The sequence below is a fragment of the Cucumis sativus genome, unplaced genomic scaffold (assembly GCF_000004075.3).
Source record: "Cucumis sativus cultivar 9930 unplaced genomic scaffold, Cucumber_9930_V3 scaffold103, whole genome shotgun sequence".
Classification (NCBI taxonomy): Eukaryota; Viridiplantae; Streptophyta; class Magnoliopsida; order Cucurbitales; family Cucurbitaceae; genus Cucumis; species Cucumis sativus.
This window is the reverse complement of record NW_022279511.1, coordinates 123,870-146,841: the sequence shown is the minus strand read 5'-3', so window position 1 is coordinate 146,841 and position 22,972 is coordinate 123,870. Positions and strand designations below refer to the sequence as shown.

Below are 22,972 nucleotides of genomic sequence, written 5' to 3'. Positions count from 1 at the left end.
GGAATGAGGAAGCTTTTGTGTAAAATCATCACAATTCTCCCATGTTCCTCATGAGGTGGTATTCCTTTCCAACTAACAAGCACTTCCCACTTCTTTGTTGCTGGATTTTTAGGATAGCCAAAATTGTCTGCTGGTAGTAACTCTTGAAATGTAGGAACATCATCAATTCCATTATAGTTCGGTAAATGTCATTCTCCCTCCATAGCTCGACATTTTTGTCAAAGAAACCGTAATCAGATGGTTCCATGTCTCCATCATGTGTTACAGACTCACTCTAGTCTTTGTCAAACTCGGGTCACCCCTTATAACAACATTCTTTCCATTTTGTATGAAAGTTAAAGTGAGTTTCCGCCAATCCACTTAGTTAACCCAACGTGTGCAGCCATTGCATTCCAAGGATGACATCATGATAGAACACTGATGTAGTGTTTCTATTATATTGACAATTCAAACACAACTTACAACATAAGCAAACCGTGAACCTCAGAAAATGAGTCACGTTACATATAATTCACAAACATCAAACAAAGAAAACCTCCTAATCCAAAATTCGAACAACAAAATACTAATAAGCAAACCAGAATATAGAAACCAATTTTCTGCTTCCCCTGTCTTTCAAGGAGTATTGCAGACCTTTTCCTTCACTCCGAAAACTCACTTTAACAAAGAGGCAGCCACATTTTCAGGTACAGAAAATAAAGTAGGTAGTATGTAGGAAGGCTAACCAGAACTGAGTTGCATAAGGTTTGTCTTCCGCCTCTAGAGATGTTATATCTTTTCAAACTTTCAAGTTTCTTTGAATTCGATCAATGACTGGTTGCCAAAAAGACTTTTGTCGAGGGTAGCCTCCCAAAGGGAGACCTAAATATATAATCGGAAGCTGGAATAAAAAGAGAAGAGTATCATCGACAAATTGAAGCAAAGGGAGGTGGATCAAGTCTTTGCCAACAAGGAAACCTTCAAACTGGCTGTTAATATGAAGCTTGTTTATGATTTCTCCTAAAACCTCACTTACTAGGAGGAATAAAAAAGGGGAGAGGGGGTCCCCTTGGCAGATACCTCTAGATGCTGTTATCCGGCTCTAGGCTTACCATTGATGAAGACTGAATACTTTGGAATTTTTAGGCAGCCCATTATCCATGATATCCATTTTGAACTAAACTTTTTCAAAGATAAATTTTTTTCTAAAAAGTTCCAATTCACCCTATCGAAGGCTTTTTCCAAGTCAAGTTTTAAAATCCATCCTTTTTTCTGTTTTGCCCTATAATCTTCCACGGCCTCGTTAGCAATTAATATTGGGTCAAGAATTTGCCTACCTTCAATAAAGGCGCTTTGAGTGGGGCTTATAATTGCATCCATAACTTGTTTAGACGTTCAAATAAAACCTTTGCAACGACCTTGTATGCTAACGTAGTAAGGCTGATTGGACGGAAATCCTTGACTAGAGTCACATTCTCTTTTTTCTGCACTAAACAAATAAAGTTTTCTTGGAATGCAAATATTGGGTGATTAAGAACTTGTTTAGACATTCATTAGTCACAATCCTTGACTAGAGTCACATTCTCTTGTTTTAGACATTCATTAGTGATTTGAAGATATTCTTGAAAAATAGACCATTGGGTGATTAAGAACTTCACTGTGAAGCCATCCGGGCCTAGAGCTTTATTGTTGCCAAGTGCTTTTAATGCCTTAAAATCTCCTCCACTGAAAATTGGGTAACAAGAGCCTTTCTGAATTGAGGAAACACAAGACCAATTACTGTTAATAGGGATGAATCTGTCCCCCGGAATTCTGGTATAAAGTGACTCAAAAAATTCCAGCACAAGTCTTTCAATGTCGCGGAATGAAGTCGAGACAACCCATCATCATTTTTTAATTCAGTTATGAGGTTCCTTCTTTTTTTCGCATTTAGAAAGCGGTGGAAGAAGCCCGTATTCTCATCACCCAAGAAAGCCAATTGAGTTTACTCTTCTGAATACAATTACGCTCTTCATTTTTGATAAATACTAAGTAATTCCGCTTGCAAAGCAGCTCTAGAATTCAACTCTTCTTGATTTTCCAATCAACTCAGCCACAGAATCATATTTTTCTAATTTTGACATCAAGGATTTCTCTGTTTTTTTTTTTACCTTAGCTTGCGCAGCAATATTCCAAGCTTTTACTGCCAATTTAACTGATCTCAACTGCTCATGAAGAATGAAACCAACCCATCCCTGGAAGTTAGAGTTGCTCACTGTTCAACAATAATCTGATTAGAATCACTGGACACCAACCAGCTGTTACAAAACCGAAAAGAGAGGGACCCAAAGAAAAGAACCAGCCTCCAAGAATAAAGGAAAGTGATCCGAGAAGATGCGTGCTTTTTGAGAAACCCGAGAATTTTCAAAACAAATATCCCACATCTGATTTATGAAGAATCAGTCTAATAATGATCTTCAAGGAGAATTACCGTCTCTAGACCAAGTGAACCTTCCATTTTGTAATGGAATTTCCATGAGAGAAGGGCCAAACGGTATGCAACGATCATAAATGAACCAATGAATCTTGGGGCCAATTTGGAGTGCTTAAAACGGCTGAGAGAGGACTGTCGGTAAGGGCGTAACTTCACATAAACCCAATCATGAACCTCAAACTGCACCTCCCGTCTTTTAGCATTAGCATATTTGACCATTCGCTGCTGTGCTTTCAGTAAATTGGCCTTCAAAACGCCCAAAATTTCATCTCTTTCTTTCATCAAATGGTCTACTTCATCATTCACCCGGCTCGAGCCCTTCACATATGGTAATATAGAGGGGGTGGTCGCCCATAGAGGGCCTCGAAGGGGGTCATCAATGTGGCTGTACGGACTGTTGTATTATAGCTCAATTCAGCCCAAGCTAGCCATTTAACCCATTGTTTAGGTGTGTTCATAGAAAAATACCCTAGATACGTCTCCACCCCTCGATTGACAACTTCCGTTTGACCATCTGTTTGGGCGTGGTAAGTGGTGCTTCGTCTCAACTGAGTTTCCAACAACCTCCACAACTCTTCCCATAATAGACTTGTGAAAATACGATCACGATCCGACACTATACTTTAGGGGCATCCATGCAAACGAATAATCTCTCGCATAAAAACAGCAGCAACCACTTTTGCACCAAATGGATGTTTCAAGGGATGAAATGTGCATACTTGGAAAGAAGATCCGCAACTACCAATATAACATCATAACCCTCGGATTTGGGGAGGCCCTCAATAAAATCCATACTAATATCTTCCCACACACGGTCCGGAATGGGTAATGCTTGAAGAAAACCAGCCGGAGTTAAAGACAAGTATTTGGCTTGTTGACACACGGAACATTCAGCAACATAGTTGCGGATATGGGCTGTCATACCTCGTCAATAATACCTCCCTTGCTAGCCTTTGATATGTTTTCAATGCACCATGATGTCCCCCTATCTGGCTGTTATGGAATTCAGCTAATAATAAAGTAATATCAGGTGAATCCTCCTCCTTGTAGCGAATATCCCTCTGGAGCTTGTTGTCCATTTATCAAGGATAGTCGAATATTGTTAAGAGATTCATTTCCAGCCACTTGATCGATGAAAACTGAAGGGTTTAGCCCGCCCACAATACTTACGAGGCCCGATTCAAATACCGGTGGTAATCTCTATAAGGCATCGGCCGCTTTGTTTTCCAATCCTTTCTTGTACTCAATCACAAAATCATACCCCAATAGTTTAGCGATCCATCTCTGATATTCTCCCCCGATAGCCCGTTGTTCAAGAAGAAACTTCAAACTTTTCTGATCTGTACGCACCACAAAAGGCTTACCCAATAGATATGGTCGCCATTTTTGAACAGCCAGCACTATTGCCATAAGCTCCCCCGTTCATAAACAGCCTTAAACCTATGGGTAATAGGTCAAGCTTGACTGAAAAAGCCACTGGTCGTTGATTTTGCATTAGGACAGCCCCAATACCCACACCCGAAGCATCAGTTTCCAGCACAAAACTTTGTGAAAAATCAGGAATACCTAGCATCGGACAGACATCATTGCTGACTTTTAACTGCTGAAATGCGTTCTCGGTCGTCTCATTCCACTTAAAGTTACTTTTTTTAACAGTTGTGTCAAGGGGGGCAGCACAATAGAACCGTAGTTTGCAACAAATTTCTGATAATACCCCGTTAGCCCCAAAAAACCCACCTAGCTCCTTCACGTTCTTGGTGCTTGCCATTTAACCATCGCTTCTATTTTTGTTGGATCCGCTGCCACCCCCTCTGAAGAAATAACATGCCCAAGTATTCAATTTTGTCAACCGCAAATTGGCATTTTTTAAAGTTGGCTACCAGTTGATGAGCTACTGGAGTTTCCAAAACCCATTGCCAATTGGTGCAAATGCTCGTCCAAGGACTTGCTGTAAATTAAGATGTCATCAAAGAAAACAAACAAAACTTGGCGTAAATATGGGCGAAGAACATCACTCATGATTGATTGGAATGTTGCCGGAGCGTTTCAACCCAAACAGCATCACAAGGAATTCATAGGGCCCCTCGTGGGTTCGAAACGCTGTTTTGTGAACATCGGCTGCCCGCACCCGAATTTGCTGATAACCTAACTTTAAATCAATTTTGGAGAATATGGTTGCCCCAAATAATTTGTCTAACAGTTCATCAACAACGCAAAATCAACGCAAAATCACGTTTTGGCCCAAATAATTTGCTGATAACCTAACTTAGACACGTTTTGAGCATGTTTTAGGTCGTTTCGTTATGAGGTTCCTTCTTTTTTTCGCATTTAGAAACCGGTGGAAGAAGCCCGTATTCTCATCACCCGAAGAAAGCCAATTGAGTTTACTCTTCTGAATAAATTACGCTCTTCGTTTTGATAAATACTAAGTAATTCCGCTTGCAAAGCAACTCTAGAATTCAACTCTTCTTGATTTAATCCAATCAACTCAGCCACAGAATCATATTTTTCTAATTTTGACATCAAGGATTTCTCTGTTTTTTTTTTTACCTTAGCTTGCGCAGCAATATTCCAAGCTTTTACTGCCAATTTAACTGATCTCAACTGCTCATGAAGAATGAAACCAGCCCATCCCTGGAAGTTAGAGTTGCTCACTGTTTCAACAATAATCTGATTAGAATCACTGGACACCAACCAGCTGTTACAAAACCGAAAAGGAGAGGGACCCCAAAGAAAAGAACCAGCCTCCAAGAATAAAGGAAAGTGATCCGAGAAGATGCGTGCTTTTCGAGAAACCCGAGAATTTTCAAAACAAACATCCCACATCTGATTTATGAAGAATCTGTCTAATAATGATCTTCAAGGAGAATTACCGTCTCTAGACCAAGTGAACCTTCCATTTTGCAATGGAATTTCCATGAGAGAAACCATGTGAATAAACTTATTGAATAATGACATTCCTCTAGTTTTCTGCAAAAGGAAATCTTTCGCAGGCCCAACGAGTGATATTAAAATCCCCACCTATGCACCAGGCCACGGCCGAACAATCAGCCAAGGAAGACAATTCGGGCCAAACCAATTTCCTTTCTCTGCAACCACAAGGGCCATAGACATTTGTGATCCAACAAACCTTTTTGCACAAAGTGAGGCATTTGATTGACAAAGAGAAGCGTCTTTTAATGACCTCTGTTACAGATATTTTACTGTTGTCCCACATGGTAAGAATTCCCCCAGAAGATCCAACAGAAGCCACATAATCCCAGCCAATATCCTTAGAACTCCACAATAATTTTATAAAACCGAGTTCAAGGTGTCCTTCTTAGATTCTTGAATCATGACTACAATTGTTGATGAATTTTTTAAGTGCTGCACGTTTAGAGGAGTCGTTCAAACCCTTAGTGTTCCAGGAGACAACCTTAATAATGACTGGGAGGAGGAAAAGGCAGTTGCACATCTAATTTAAGCCAGAATGATTCCACAATCTCCGACTATAGACACTAAATCTTTAGGCAAATCCAGGGGAATTTTAATAGGGAGAATATCTTCATCATTGAACAAGACATTCAGACCCATCCCATTAATTTCTGGGACTAATTTAGGGTCAACTTCAGTGTTGGGGACTGCCAATTTAACTGATCTCAACAGTAAGTTGATTAAGTTGGGCAGTAGGAGGGACACGAGACAAGGCATCTGCTGCTTTGTTTTCTAGTCCCGATTTATACACGACATCAAAATTGTAGCCAAGAAGCTTAGCAATCCACCTCTGATGTTGAGGTTGGATAACCCTTTGTTCCAATAAAAGTTTCAATGATCGTTGATCAGTTTTCACTACAAACCTCTTGCCCAAAAGATAAGGTCTACAGCGTTGCACAGCCAAAACTACAGCCATTAATTCCCGTTCATAAACTGGTTTAGCACGATCCCTCATAGCTAATGTCTGGCTCAAAATAAGCAATTGGCCGATGGATTTTGAATTAAGACAGCACCTACCCCGTATCCAGAAGCATCGGTCTCTATTTCAATTGGTAAGGAAAAATCTGGCAGTGCTAAGATTAGGAGAGTCATCCTAGCCATCAAAAGCTTCAGCAGCTACAACAGTCCATTCATATGCTCCTTTCTTCAATAATTGAGTCAAAGGAGCAGCCACACTTCCATAATTCATTACAAATCTTCGATAATATCCTGTCAACCCAAGAAATCCACGAACTTCACGGACATTAGTGGGCACAGACCATTCTTTGATAGATCTAATTTTCTCGCGATCAACCTCTACACCCTTGCCTGAAATTATATGGCCAAGATACTCCACTTTCATTTTGGCAAACCCACACTTGTGCATATTAGCATATAATTTATTCTCTCGCAGCACCTCTAGCACCCATTCTAAATGTTGAAGATTTTCATCCAAACTTCTGCTGTAAATTAATATATCATCAAAAAAGACTAAGAAAACCTGTGTAGGTAAGGTTTAAAGATACTATTCATCAAAGCTTGAAACGTTGATGGTGCATTGGTGAGCCCAAAAGGCATGACAAGAAACTCATAATGCCCCTCGTGAGTTCTAAAAGCTGTTTTCTTCACATCCTTTTTACACATTCTAATTTGATGATATCCCGCCTTGAGATCAATCTTCGAAAATATATTAGCCCCATTAAGTTCATCAAACAATTCCTCTACTACTAGAATAGGAAACTTGTCTGGAACGGTCACACTATTCAACGCACGGTAATCTACACAAAATCGTCAACTACCATTTTTTTTTCACCAACAAGACCGGGCTCGAATATGGACTAGTACTAGGTTTTTATGCCAAATGCCATCATTTCATCAACCAATCTTTCCATCTCCTCCTTTTGCTGGTATGCATATCTATAAGGCCGAACATTGACTGGATTAGTCCCCTTCTTAAGATGTATATGATGTTCAATGGTACATTGTGGTGGCAACTCTCCAGGCCAATCAAAAACATCTTCATTCTTAGCTAACACGGCTGGAATAGACTCATGGGTGGTAGGCACTTCATCAACCCATACATCGCTGCAAATGCCATTCCACCTTCCAAAGATCTACACTCAATCAGAAATCCCTGATCAAGTTCTGTCCATGTCTTCATCATGTGCTTCAAACTCACCCTAGCCTTCGTACGACTCGGATCTCCCCTCAATACAACCTTCTTCCCATTTTGTATGAATGTCAAAGTAAGTTTTCACCAATCTACTTCGGTTACTCCTAATGTATGTAGCCATTGCATACCAAGAATGACATCCACTCCCCCCCAATTCCAATGGAAGAAAATTATCCACAACCTTCCATTCCCAATAGCAGTTCCACTTGTTTACAAATTCCCTTCCCTTTTACAGCAGATTCAGACCCCAAAATAACCCCATAATCAGAAGTTTCCTGCAACTGCAACAACAATTGAGTTACTAACTTTTCAGATATAAAATTATTGGTCGCGCCGCAATCTATCGATACTACTACTGACCTTTCTCTAATCATACCTTCAATTTTCATAGTTCCAGGGTTTGTTAATCCCACCACCGAATTTATTGATAATTCGATCACGGGTTCTTCTGGTTTAACAACTTCAGTCTCCTGTATTTCAGTTTCCACTTTTGAATCCTCTTCTTCAACTACTCTAGTTCTTCCCCATTTGCCCCAACAACTAAAACTCTAAGTTCCTTATGATCTTTCACTTTACACTTATGGCCCACAAAAAATCATTCCTCACAACGAAAACAGAGACCTTTCTCACGTCTAGCCTGAAATTCAGCATCAGAAAGTCGTTTTAGTGGTCCTTCTCGTCGATTAGGTTCACCAGCCACTCCTCGAAGTGTAATCATCCGCATTCGAACAATCCCTCCTGACTTATTATCATTAGAAATCACAGGAATTTGAGGTTTAAAAGAAGCAGAAACCTGGAATTTTCCATCCGCTGCACGTTTGAAACTTGATTCTCCCATTATCACTTCTCGGTTCTCAATCTTTTGGGCCAACTTCATCATTTGAACAAGCTCCATAGGTTCCCAACATTCCATGTCTGCCTTAATCCATGGTTTCAAACCATTCATAAATTTTTCTTCTAAGACAGCCTTTTGTAGAAAAGGCAATGGTGCTACTGATTTATCAAATAAATTCCAATATTCTTCCACTGTAATTTCTTGCTTGATCTTTAAACATCTTCCCAGAATTGATCCCTCACGACTCGATCGAAATCAAACAATAAGTCTCTTCTTTAAATCGTCCCAATTAACAAACGGTTCACGATCTTCATGAGATCTATACCAATTCAAAGCTGCTCCATCAAAACTAATAATGGACACAGTCATTTTCTCTGACTCACTCAGTTTGTGTATCTGAAAGTATCTCTCAGCCCTAAACAACCAAGAATCAGGATCATTTCCCACAAAAACTGGCATTTCAATTTTTTAAATTTGCTTCGGTCGCCCGCAGAATCTTCACCCTCCAACTTGGTATGTTTTTCCTCATATTTTCCTCCCATCATCGTCCAATCACTGACATCAACCATGCTGTCAACTCACTTGATGATCCTTCTAGTACTTCTTCCATCGTTGTCTTCCCTTTGATCATTCCTTCAATATATTTCAACAGTGTTTCTGGTTGCTGTTGTTGCTTCTCAGCCTGTACTCCTAACCTCTCAATACTCTTCGCCAAAGATGACATGTTTTCCTTGATTGTTGGCAATCATGTAATTCTGCTCGAATGCCGGATATTTCTTGATCTACCATTTCCAACTTTTCCTCAATTCGCTTTTGAGCCATGATATAGAACTTCACAGATTCGATTTCTCCGATACCAAAATGATAGAACACCAAATAGTGTGTTCTACTAATTTATTAATCAGCCAAACATGTTCTAACACAGTCTTGAAAACAAAGTACTCGACAATTTGGAAGACAGAAAGCCCTAGAAGAGTGAATATCACGCTTTGGAGAATGCGAAATGGACTATGAACTGTGCAGAAGTTTTGCAAATGAAACCTCCCTTTCTCAGTTTATCTCCTCATGTTTGTCCCTTGTGTTTGCATGCTTTAGAAGATTTACATCATATTTTCTTCTCCTGCCTACATGCAAAGAAGTGTTGGTTTTGGCTTACTTGGCTATCTTCATTTGAATTGGGTTTTCGACTATAGATTTAGGAGAACGCGGTCCAGCTTATTTCATGTCCCATTCTCAAGAAGAAACCAAGATTGATTTGGTTAAATGCAGTAAAGGCCATTTTACCAGAAATTTGGTTTGAACATAATCAACTAACAATTTAACTGATCTCAACTGCTCATGAAGAATGAAACCAGCCCATCCCTGGAAGTTAGAGTTGCTCACTGTTTCAACAATAATCTGATTAGAATCACTGGACACCAACCAGCTGTTACAAAACCGAAAAGGAGAGGGACCCCAAAGAAAAGAACCAGCCTCCAAGAATAAAGGAAAGTGATCCGAGAAGATGCGTGCTTTTCGAGAAACCCGAGAATTTTCAAAACAAATATCCCACATCTGATTTATGAAGAATCAGTCTAATAATGATCTTCAAGGAGAATTACCGTCTCTAGACCAAGTGAACCTTCCATTTTGCAATGGAATTTCCATGAGAGAAACCACTATCTGATCGTAATTCTAATTATTTACTTGGCCTTGTTTCTTTGTAGGCAGTGATAGAAAATACCAGAGCAAATGATATACACAAGCGAGTTCCCTTTTTAGTACCGTTTACTAGCAGGGTTAAGATTTTCACTGTAAGCAAGTTATTTTTTTGGTTTCCTTATCCACAATATTGAATTTCTTGGATGACTGTTAGTTATAGAAATATGTAAGATATTTTTTATTTATGGTTACTTTCTCTATAACTCATTTCACAGACACAACTAGCAGCAGCTAGGCAAAGGAATGGATCTCTTGCTGTTTTTGCCAGAAACCGGTTTAGAATTCGACGAAATCATATATTGGAAGATGCTTTCAGTCAGATGAGTGCATTGTCTGAAGTTGATCTTCGAGGATCGGTAATTTCAGACTTCCATGATTTATGAAAAATGAAATTGTTATCTTACTTTTTTCTATCTTTTTCTTTGCCCTCGTGAAAACGACCCCTTCCCTCTTCTGCATCCTATAGTTGCAGAGTTACTTGTAATTGTTTATTAGTTTTTTCTTGTTTGTGTTGGGTCAATTGCTTCACTTTTCTGCATGCAGATACGTGTGTCTTTTGTTAATGAATTTGGAGTTGAGGAGGCAGGAATTGATGGTGGTGGTATTTTTAAAGATGTCATGGAGAACATTACACGGGCAGCCTTTGACGTGCAGTATGGTTTATTTAAGGTTATCACGACATTCCTTATTATTAGCATGGCATGGCTTTGTTAATCCTGTAGTATTATTGGATAACATGAAGCGTGATGAGACAGCCATAGTTGTTTGAAATCGCTTTTCAAAATAAAAATAGTTGTGAGATCACATTTCAATATAAAAATTGGTTGCTTGAAATCTATTTCATAAAATTTCAGTAATATGTGGGTATGTATTGTTCATTTTTTCTAATATAAGTTATTTTCTGCTTGGTAATCCAGCAAATTGCTGACCATTTGCTCTACCCCAATCCTGGTTCGGGAATGATACATGAGCAACATCTCCAGTTTTTCCATTTCCTCGAAGTTCTTTTGGCAAAGGTATGGCCATAATTCCAATCATACATGGAATTTACTTTGGTTGATTAGTTTTTTCTTTTTCTGGATAAGGATATCCTGGTCTTGGCCTTATCATGGAAGATTCTTATATATCTTTCACCCCATACTTTGGTTGAATTTTGGAACATCAATGAATCGCCTGACATTCATAAATACAATGTCATAATTTGAAATCTGCTGTCTTCCTACATTATGCATGTTTTTCTGTTATTGAAGTTGCTGCCCGGTTGTGCTAAAAGTTCTCAAGCAGTCATGCTAAAAGATCTCAATCACATTAAATGATTTTTGACAGGATGTTGTTGTTGTCTTACCCTTCTTCCTGTAGGTCATGTTTGAAGGAATTCTTGTTGATATACTTTTTGCAACATTCTTCTTGAGCAAGTTAAAACAGAAGTAAGGTTTTTAAAGATTTACTGTCTTACTGTTTTGTATTTTGTGCTGATCCACTAATCGTAGTATTGATGGTCATGACAATGACTAGTTGCAAGTTACTTGAATTTTTAGGGTTCTAAAAATCTTACATTTTATTATGGGTGCACTGCCTACTAATGAATTGTCAATTGCTAACTTCCAAATGTTGAATTTGGGATTTCCATGCTACATTCACTTTCTTGATCTGCAATTACAGAGCTACTCTATACTGGAATAAAGTCTCATCTGAACTGTACATTGCTTTTGATGCTGTAATTGCAAAGCTAGGAATCTTTATGTATAATGCCTTTTTTTTTTATCATTTATTAATGAAAATGAGAAGCCTTTTTATAAGCTGGAGATTACAAGAGTTGTTAAACTAACTTGGGGTTGAGTTAGTTTACTTATAACTAACTCAAGATACAAAATTGTTAATTCAAATAACTAATCCTAAACTATAAAAATGGTCATTCAAACCCTCCTCTAGGATAAAACTCAAGAAACATAAAGAAGGGGGATGTTCTACATTAGCTTTTGTCAAGGCTTTAGCCAAAATTTTATTTATCAAATGGTAAGGAAAAATCTGGCAGTGGTAAGATTGGGAGAGTCATTGTAGCCATCTTTAAATTCTCAAAAGCTTCAGCAGCTGCAACAGTCCATTCATATGCTCCTTTCTTCAATAATTGAGTCAAAGGAGCAGCCACACTTCCATAATTCATTACAAATCTTCGATAATATCCTGTCAACCCAAGAAATCCACGAACTTCACGGACATTAGTGGGCACGGGCCATTCTTTGATAGATCTAATTTTCTCGGGATCAACCTCTACACCCTTGCCCGAAATTATATGGCCAAGATACACCCTTGCCCGAGAGTCCATATTTGATTCAACACATACTCAAGCATGTGACAACCTTCTCTTATCGAATTTTATGTTGTTGTTGAATTTAAAGAAATCAAATAATTATCAATCAACTTTTAAAAAATTAAAAATTTGTTTCTAGACATCCATATTCTTACCGATTAAATTCAACTTACATATTCTCTTTTTTACTTAATATCTAAAATTTACATATACTTTAAAATTTATTGGTAGGGAGCTGAATCCTTTCTTAGGAACGTTTTGGGGAGCATGGAGGCTGTTTATTTGAGTTGGAAGCCTGCTGCAAAATCTGTTTTGGAGTTTGTTCGATCTGTCCATGATGATACAAATTTGTTATGATCATACTGCATTTTGAAGTTTTGGGGTATTTTTCTTCCATTTCTTTTCTTCTTCCAATTTCTGCTTATCTTTTATTCTTTCTTCTGTATATTATTTTCTAATGGTCACTTGTTGTGCAATAGCTTTCTTTTAAGTCATTGGCTACTTGTTGTGAAATGGTGTCACTTCTTAGGAACGTTTTGGCGAGCATGGATGCTGTTTATTTTAGTTGGACGCCCACTGCAAAATCTGTTTTGGAGATTGTTCGATCTGTTCGTGATGATACCAATCTGTTATGATCCTATTGCACTTGCAACTTTTAGGGTATTTTTCTTCCATTTCTTTTCTACTTCCAGTTTCATTTTCAATTTCTGCAAATTTTTTAGTTTTTCATATGTATATTGTTTTCCAATGGTCATTTGGTTTCATTTTCAATTTCTGCAAATTTTTTAGTTTTTCATATGTATATTGTTTTCCAATGGTCATTTGTTGTGTGGTGTCTTTCTTGTAAGTCATTGGTTACTTTGTAAAGAGAAACACATTATGCACTATGTCATCGTTCTACTCTTTCTGCAACATTTCCAAAGAAGCAAGAAAATAGCTAGCAGGCAGATCAAACTTCCTTAAATATTCAATTGGCCATTTCGCCTTTTTGGATTTAACATTCTGCATTTGTGTCGTTACCCTTAAATCTCCTCACATCTCTTTGTTCTTCCAACAATCGTTAAGAAAAATTCCTGTAAACCGAACCCCATGTATTCCCTTTTCTCCTCACTCGCCAGAATTTTGCCCACTCTCCAAACAAAATCATTTCAGCCTTACTTTTGTTCACTACCCATTTCCAAAAATTTCATTTCCCTCTGAAAATCTTTGTCGATGGCCAAACCTGTGGCTGGGAACCGAATGTTCTCGATCATGTCCAGTGCTGAACCTCCCGATGGACGGCAAGGATCAAGGGTTAAGGTTGGTTTTTCTATTTTTGTTGGTTAGAGTTCGTGTTCTGTTTTTTTTTTACTTTGAGTTAAATCCTTTCTATTTGAAGAAATTAAAGTTATGGGGTGTGATGCATGTTGGCAGGGAGCTGATTCCTTAAAAGTTGGTTAGTGTTCTTGTTCTGTTTTTTTTTTTTACCTTGAGTTAGTTACATTGTTTTTTGTAGGGAGCTGAATCCTTTCTTGGGAACGTTTTGGGGAGCATGGAGGCGGTTTATCTGAGTCGGAAGCCCGCTGCAAAATCTGTTTTGGAGTTTGTTCGATCTGTCCATGATGATACAAATTTGTTTTGATCATACTGCATTTTGAAGTTGTGGGTATTTTTTCCATTTCTTTCTTCTTCCAATTTCCGCTTATCTTTTATTCTTTCTTCTGTTTATTATTTTCTAATGGTCACTTGTTGTGCAATATCTTTCTTTTAAGTCATTGGCTACTTGTTGTGAAATGGTGTCACTTCTTAGGAACGTTTTGGCGAGCATGGATGCTGTTTATTTTAGTTGGACGCCCACTGCAAAATCTGTTTTGGAGTTTGTTCAATCTGTTCGTGATGATACCAATCTGTTATGATCCTATTGCACTTGCAACTTTAGGGTATTTTTCTTCCATTTCTTTTCTACTTCCAGTTTCATTTTCAATTTCTGCAATTTTTTAGTTTTTCATATGTATATTGTTTTCCAATGGTCATTTGTTGTGTGGTGTCTTTCTTGTAAGTCATTGGTTACTTTGTAAAGAGAAACACATTATGCACTATGTCATCGTTCTACTCTTTCTGCAACATTTTGTAAGGATTCAACTTGCTTACTTCACTATTTCTCCCTTACAATGGCCAAAAACAGAGGTAGCCCTCTGCTATCTTTATTTATATATAGCCAAAATGAGTACAGAAAAACATAAAGATTCAAGAAAAACAAGGAATAATGAAGACAAACCTGTTGGAATTTTTTGTCCTAAAACTCGTAGTTTGTAAATCATATTCTATTCAATAAAGTTGTTATTGAGAAATTAAATATTATAATCTTAAATCCAATAAATCAAAGTTCCAAGGCTATTTTTTGAATAAACTTGAACTTTATGTGTAAACATAAACGTGGATCAAGTTCGAGTATATAGCCTAAATAGTCTATAGTATATGAAATAAAGGTTGGGCGCCTTATTTTGAGAGACTATGGATGCGCCCACTTTGTAGTACAAACGATGTGATCCTAATCGTTCATGTAGAGACATGAAAGTGGGGGCATCCTATGTAAAATGTTTACATAAGACTGAACCATGAATTAGTCATTTTACGTTATAACACCGTTTACTGTTTAAAACTGACTATCTCAATTATTGATGACCTATGTAACTTAGTCTTAATCCTGAGTTAACTATGAACTCCTGTTCATACGAGATTATCCTTAGATCTGCATAGGTGAGGGCAGCTCATCAGCGTTGGCCCAATAAGCCTCCCATTTCAGGGGTAAGATCGGGTGGATAGCTGGGAACATAGGGTACAAGATGGAATTCACTCCTACCCGCTTTAGGGTTAGTAGATAGGTTGCTCTCTTAAGCACTGAATCCAAGTCTTGAACAAGGGGCCCCACCCTCTCATTGGCCCATTTACAACCTCATTTTATCTCCATTACTTTCTACACATAAATTGGGTCCCACAACCCGATTCTTTGTCTAGAGGATAGCAGTTGAGTACTAGTGCTGGTCTCAGGTAGAATTGGTAAGAAGACATGCAGGGCTTTGTGCCGTGCATAGGAGCGGCCTCCCTTCGGAGAGTGTTTGCATGGATCAAAATCAAGGTGAATAGGGGAAGTAGTTCATAGTAAGTGGGTGAGGGATTTGTGGCAGCACATCCCACGGTCTCTTCCATTAGGTCGCACCGTGAGATTTCTATAATATGCCTGCTTGTCTGCCCTGGAGCGACGTTCCCTTCGGAGGGTTGTATTATAGGATTCGGAACACCGCGAACTCCAAAACTGGATAGGATTTCTTAGATTAGTTTTCATAAATGATTCTAATCTATAAATCTGAAAATGGTGGGTAACACTTACAAGAATTACTAAGTTGTTAGTATATTCTTGACTAAAGTAGCGATAACTAAGTGCTATAAAGAATAAAGAGTTATTCTTGAGATAGCATCTAGTCAAGATTGTCTTGGTTCAAAGGAGGAATAATCAACTACCCTTCGGAGAAGGTTGTTCTAAACCTTTGAAATATTGTTGCAAAATACAAATAATGAAAGGGTACATTATTAGTAATTGCTAAATTAGATTGGATATTTTTTATGATTATAGTTTTTTCCTAAAAAGAATATGTTTGTTTTTCAGCATGAATAGCTCAATAGTTCAACTTTTAGCTTCCGAAAAACTTAATGGCGATAATTATGCGGCTTGGAAATCAAATCTTAACACAATACTAGTGGTTGACGATTTAAGATTTGTCTTAACTGAGGAATGTCCTCAAAACCCTGCCTCTAATGATAACCGAACTAGTCGGGATGCATATGATCGATGGATAAAAGCTAATGAAAAAGCCGTGTCTACATTCTTGCCAGCATGTCTGATGTATTGGCAAAGAAACATGAATCCTTAGCCACGGCTAAAGAGATTATGATTCATTAAGGGGAATGTTTGGGCAACCAGAATGTCCTTAAGACACGAGGCAGTCAAATACATTTACACTAAGCGTATGAAGGAAGGGACCTCTGTTAGAGAACATGTTCTGGACATGATGATGCACTTCAACATCGCTGAAGTGAATGGTGGTCCCATCGAAGAGGTTAATCAAGTTAGTTTTATCTTAGAGTCTCTTCCGAAGAGCTTCATTCCATTCCAAACGAATGCGTCTTTGAACAAGATAGAATTTAACTTGACAACCCTTCTGAATGAACTCCAGCGATTCCAAAACCTACTATGGGTAAAGGAAAACAAGTGGAAGCAAATGTTGCTACCACAAAAAGAAAATTTATAAGAGGATCGTCCTCTAAAACCAAAGCTGGACCCTCAAAACCTAATGCTCAAATAAAAAAGAAGGGAAAGGGAAAGACTCCCAAACAGAACAAGGGTAAGAAAGCTGCAGAAAAAGGTAAGTGTTACCATTGTGGCCAAAACGGGCACTGGTTAAGAAACTGCCCAAAATACCTTGCAGAAAAAAAGGCAGAGAAGGAAACACAAGGTAAATATGATTTACTAGTTGTAGAAACATGTTTAGTGGAATATGAAAATTGTACCTGGATACTAGATTCAGGAGCCACTAAACCATATTTGCTTCTCATTTCAGGAAAATAGTTCTTGAAAAAGCTTTCAGAAGGCGAGATCACTCTCAAGGTTGGAACAGGAGAGATGGTCTCAACTTCAGCAGTGGGAGATTTAAAGTTGTTTTTTAGAGATAGATATGTCATACTTAAGAATGTCTTATATGTACCTCAAATGAAAAGAAATTTAATATCTATCTCTTGTATTTTGGAACAAATGTATAGAATATCTTTTGAAATTAATGAAGCGTTCGTTTTCTATAAAGGTATTCTAGTTTGTTCTGCTATACTTGAAGACAACTTATATAAGTTAAGACCAACCAGAGCAAATTTTGTCTTAAATACTGAAATATTCAGAACAGCTGAAACTCAGAATAAAAGACAAAAAGTTTCTTCTAATGCCTATTTATGGCACTTAAGACTTGGTCACATAAATCTCAATAGGATTGGGAGATTGTTAAAAGTGGGCTTCTAAATCAGTTAGAAATAACTATTTACCTCTTGTGAATCTTGTCTTGAAGGAAAAATGACCAAGAGATCTTTTACTGGAAAAGGTCTAAGAGCCAAAGACCCTTAGAGCTCGTACATTCGGACCTTTGTGGACCAATGAATGTCAAAGCTCGAGGTGGATATGAATATTTCATTAGCTTCATTGATGATTATTCAAGGTATGGTCATATTTACCTAATACATCATAAGTCTAATAGTCTTGAAAAGTTCAAAGAATATAAGGCTGAAGTAGAAAACGAATTAGGTAAAACAATAAAAATACTTCGATCAGATCGAGGTGGAGAGTATATGGACTTACGATTCCGAGACTATTTAATAGAAAATGGAATCCAGTCACAACTCTCTGCACCTAGTACACCTCAACAGAACGGTGTATCAGAAAGAAGAAACTGGACCTTGTTAGACATGGTTCGCTCTATGATGAGTTTTTCTCAGATGTCAGATTCTTTTTGGGATATGCTTTAGAAAGCTGCTTATATTTTGAATAATGTTCCCTCTAAAAGTGTTTCAGAAACACCTTATGAGCTACGGAAAGGGCGTAAAGGAAGTTTACGTCATTTTAGAATTTGGGGTTGTCCAGCACATGTGTTGGTACAAAATCCTAAGAAATTGAACATCGTTCAAAATTATGCTTTTTCATAAGTTATCCAAAAGAATCAAGAGGTTGTTTGTTTTATGATCCTCAAGAAAATAAAATATTTGTGTCAACAAATGCCACATTCTTAGAGGAAGACCACATCAGGGATCATCAACCTCGTAGTAAACTAGTATTAAAAGAAATTTCCAAAAGTGCTATAGATAAACCTAGTTCATCCACTAAGGTAGTTGATAAGACTAGGAAATCTGGTCAATCACATCCTTCTCAACAGTTGAGAGAGCCTCGACGTAGTGGGAGGGTTGTTCATCAGCCTGATCGCTATTTGGGTTTAATTGAAACTCAAGTCGTCATACCTGACGATGGCATAGAGGATCCATTAACCTATAAACAGGCAATGAAAGATGTAGATCGTGACCAATGGATCAAAGCCATGGACCTCGAAATGGAGTCTATGTACTTTAATTCTGTCTGGACTCTAGTAGATCAACCAAATGACGTAAAACCTATTGGTTGTAAATGGATCTACAAGAGAAAACGAGACCATGCCGGTAAAGTACAGACTTTCAAGGCTCGACTTGTGGCAAAGGGTTATACCAGAGAGAGGGAGTAGACTATGAGGAAACTTTCTCTCCTGTTGCCATGTTAAAGTCAATTAGAATACTCTTATCCATCGCCACTTTTTATGATTATGAAATTTGGCAGATGGATGTCAAGACAGCTTTTTTGAACGGTAATCTTGAAGAGAGTATATGTCTCAACCAGAGGGGTTTATAAAAAGATCAAGAACAAAAGGTTTGTAAGCTTAAAAAATCCATTTATGGATTAAAACAAGCTTCTAGATCCTGGAATATAAGATTTGATATTGCGATCAAATCTTATGGCTTTGAACAAAATGTTGACGAGCCTTGTGTTTACAAAAGGTCGTCAATTCCATTATAGCATTTTTAGTCTTATATGTAGATGATATTCTACTTATTGGAAATGACGTAGGATATCTTACTGATATCAAGAAATGGCTAGCTATGCAATTTCAAATGAAAGATCTGGGAGATGCACAATACGTTCTCGGAATCCAAATTGTTCGAAACCGTAAGAACAAAACACTAGCCATGTCTCAAGCATCTTACATAGACAAAATGTTGTCTAGATATAAAATGCAGAATTCCAAAAAGGGTCTGCTGCGTACAGATATGGAATTCATTTGTCAAAGGAACAATGTCCTAAGACACCTCAAGAAGTTGAGGATATGAGAAATATTCCCTATGCTTCCGCTGTTGGAAGTTTAATGTATGCAATGTTATGTACTAGACCTGACATTTGCTACTCAGTAGGGATGGTCAGTAGGTATCAATCCAATCATGGACGTGATCACTGGACAGCCGTTAAAAACATTCTACATGCTCATGTATCGTACAAAGGATCTGATCCTTACTGGATACACTGATTCAGATTTCCAAACTGATAAAGATGTTAGAAAGTCTACATCAGATCAGTATTTACTCTAAATGGAGGAGCAGTAGTTTGGAGAAGCATAAAGCAAACTTGTATAGCTGATTCCACAATGGAAGCTGATCATTTTACAAAAGCCCTCATGGCTAAAGTGTTTGAGGGTCACCTACACAGTTTAGGTGTACGATGTTTGTAAACTAGGACAAGTGGGAGACTTATTGGCCATGTGCCCTAGTTTCATATATATTCTCTCACACCACATCTCTCATACCACTAGGAATTTTAGTCCAAGTGGGAGTTTGTTGGAATTTTTTGTCCTAAAACTCGTAGTTTGTAAATCATATTCTATTCAATAAAGTTGTTATTGAGAAATTAAATATTATAATCTTAAAGTTCAAGGCTATTTTTGAATAAACTTGAACTTTATGTGTAAACATAAATGGATCAAGTTCGAGTATATAGCCTAAATAGTCTATAGTATATGAAATAAAGGTTGGGCGCCTTATTTTGAGAGACTATGGATGCGGCCCACTTTGTAGTACAAACGATGATCCTAATCGTTCATGTAGAGACATGAAAGTGGGGGCATCCTATGTAAAATGTTTACATAAGACTGAACCATGAATTAGTCATTTTTACGTTATAACACCGTTTACTGTTTAAAACTGACTATCTCAATTATTGATGACCTAGGTAACTTAGTCTTAATCCTGAGTTAACTATGAACTCCTGTTCATACGAGATTATCCTTAGATCTGCATAGGTGAGGGCAGCTCATCAGCGTTGGCCCAATAAGCCTCCCATTTCAGGGGTAAGATCGGGTGGATAGCTGGGAACATAGGGTACAAGATGGAATTCACTCCTACCCGCTTTAGGGTTAGTAGATAGGTTGCTCTCTTAAGCACTGAATCCAAGTCTTGAACAAGGGGCCCCACCCTCTCATTGGCCCGAGAGGGATTAAGTTATAGGTTGAACCTTAAACCAATTGTTCAATAGTGGATTAGTGGGACTTAAGGAGCAAGATGTAATCTTGGGGGTAAAACGGTATTTTGACCAGCCAAGGTTACGAGCAACCTGTGAAGGATTAACTTACTGATTATGGTTTTATCAAATGGACACAAATATATCTATAGTGAGGGGAGTGCAACTACGGGACTTTAGTGGAATGACCCGTTAGTTAACGAATGTTGATTAACTCGGTTTAAAAGAGTTTAGCTAGTTAATCTTGAATCGTTGGAGCCCATGATCTATAGGTCCATTAGGTTCCTCTGCTAGCTCATATGGATTAAACTTAGAACAGTGTGATGAAATAAGTCGAATTGTTCGAATAGGGAGAAGAAAGGACAACCGACATATACAGTGATATAATCGTCGTCTTCTAATTAGAAATAGAGCTTTATGTTTTACATACTATAAGTATGAATGCGGATTCATACTAAGAAGCTCGAATTGGTCAAAAATAGTAAAAAGTCAAAATGTTGACTTTTGACTTTGAAAAGTCAAACTTTGACCGGCCTTATATTCAAATGTGATTTGAATTTTGGAAAAATGAATGCGGATTCATGCTCGGGAGGTTGGAATTAGTCAAGACGGACAAAATGGTAAAAAGTCAAAATATTGACTTTTGACTTAGAAAAGTCAAAGTTTGACTTTTGACTAGAAAAACTAATGACCATTTTACCCTTGGACTAAGTTAGTGGGAAAATCCAACATTTTGTTGGATAATCCCACTAACTCTTAGTGGGATATGTGGCTATATGAGATATAGACACCTAGCCCACTAAGTTCCACTAATTGTTAGTGGAATATTAGGTGTTGAGATTTGGCAATTGAATTGCATGCATTTTTGCATGTAATTAGGCTATAAATAGAGATGTTTTCAAATGTTGAAGAACTTTTGCCTCTTTATCATTTTTCATAATCTCAACAAAAGAAAAAAGAAAGCTTCCAATCTCATTTTATCTCCATTACTTTCTACACCAAAATTGGGTCCCACAACCCGGTTCTTTGTCTAGAGGATAACAGTTGAGTACTAGTGGTGGTCTCGGGTAGAATTGGTAAGAAGACATCAAACCTTTTGAAAGCTTCAAAGGTAATACTTCTTAAAACCCTAATTTGATTAGTTTATGGTTACATGTTAATTGTGGCAATTAGGGTAGAAATCGATTCTTTTTCCGCTGTGCACGACTTAGTTCTATCTATCAAAACCCAGCTTCCTCTAGGGAAAGACTGGATATTCCTCTAGGCTAAGCAGCCGCCAACTTCAGGATAAAAATAAAAGCTACCTCCCCTAGACCTAAAAAACCTATTTATATTCCTTCTCTCATCTTTCTCTTATTTCTGTGCCTGGGCCCCACCTGCACGATCTCCTCCTCTTTTTCCTTCCTCATTATTAATTTGTCCAATTACTTTTCTGCCCCTCCTTTGATATGTATGAATAATTGGAGGTCTTACAATACCCCGAGGCTCCAAGTTCACCTTGTCCTCAAGGTGAAACTGAGGAACTGCTGATTCAATAGGTAAACTGATTCCCACGTTGCTTCACTGTCTGGTAAGTTCTTCCATTTGATCAGCCACTCATTGCCTCCTAGCTCCTTGTTCCACCTTATTCCCAGCACGTTTTTCGGCCACAATTGTAGTTCAAAATCCTCAGTTAGTATAGGCTGTTGTTGCTGGACTACATGTTGTTTTCCCAACTTCAGTTTCAGTTGAGACACGTGAAAGACATTGTGAATGGCGGCCTCGGCGGTAGTTGCAATCGATAAGCGACCTCTCCTATCTCTTCAATAACCTCATACGGCCCATAAAATTTTGGGGATAGCTTTTCACATTTCTTCCGAGCTAGTGATCTTTGTCGATAGGGTCGTAGTTTCAAATACACTTCATCCCCAATTTTGAATTTGAGCTCCCTGCGGTTTCGGTCTGCCATTTTCTTCATTCTATTTTGAGCTATGCATAGGTTTTCCTTCAGTGCATTGAGTGCTAAATCTCTCTCCTTCAACATGACTTCTACGTCATTGTTAGGAGATTGCTTCCATCCATATGACAGCAGTGGCGGGGGAGTTCTTCCAAAAACAGATTGGTAAGGAGTAGTTTTGGTGGATGCGTGGAAGGTTGTGTTATACCATAATTCGCGCCAAGGGATCAGTTTATCCCATTTCTTCGGTTGTTCATTGCAAAAGCATCTCAAATAGGTCTCTAGGCATCTGTTTACCCTCTCGGTTTGTCCATCGATTTGGGGATGGAATGTCGTGCTTCTCTTCAAAATGGTGCCCATGGTAGTGAACAACTCCTTCCAGAAATTGCTAAGGAAGATCTTATCACGGTCGGTAATAATGGACTTGGGTATTCCATGTTTGCTGACCACTTTTTCCAAAAAAATTGAAGCCACTTGCTTGGCTGTGTACGGGTGTTTCAGA

General features: G+C 38.1%; 1 protein-coding gene across 1 annotated transcript; it reads left to right on the top strand.

Moving 5' to 3' along the window:
• Positions 1-10,089: 10,089 nt before the first annotated feature.
• LOC116405435 (E3 ubiquitin-protein ligase UPL6-like) lies at positions 10,090-11,644 on the top strand. Its single transcript, XM_031889450.1, has 5 exons — positions 10,090-10,205; positions 10,329-10,469; positions 10,657-10,782; positions 11,031-11,129; positions 11,473-11,644. The coding sequence occupies exons 2-5, from the start codon at positions 10,434-10,436 to the stop codon at positions 11,542-11,544; spliced, it is 333 nt and encodes a 110-aa protein (XP_031745310.1). The 5' UTR covers positions 10,090-10,205; positions 10,329-10,433; the 3' UTR covers positions 11,545-11,644.
• The last annotated feature ends 11,328 nt before the right edge of the window (positions 11,645-22,972 follow it).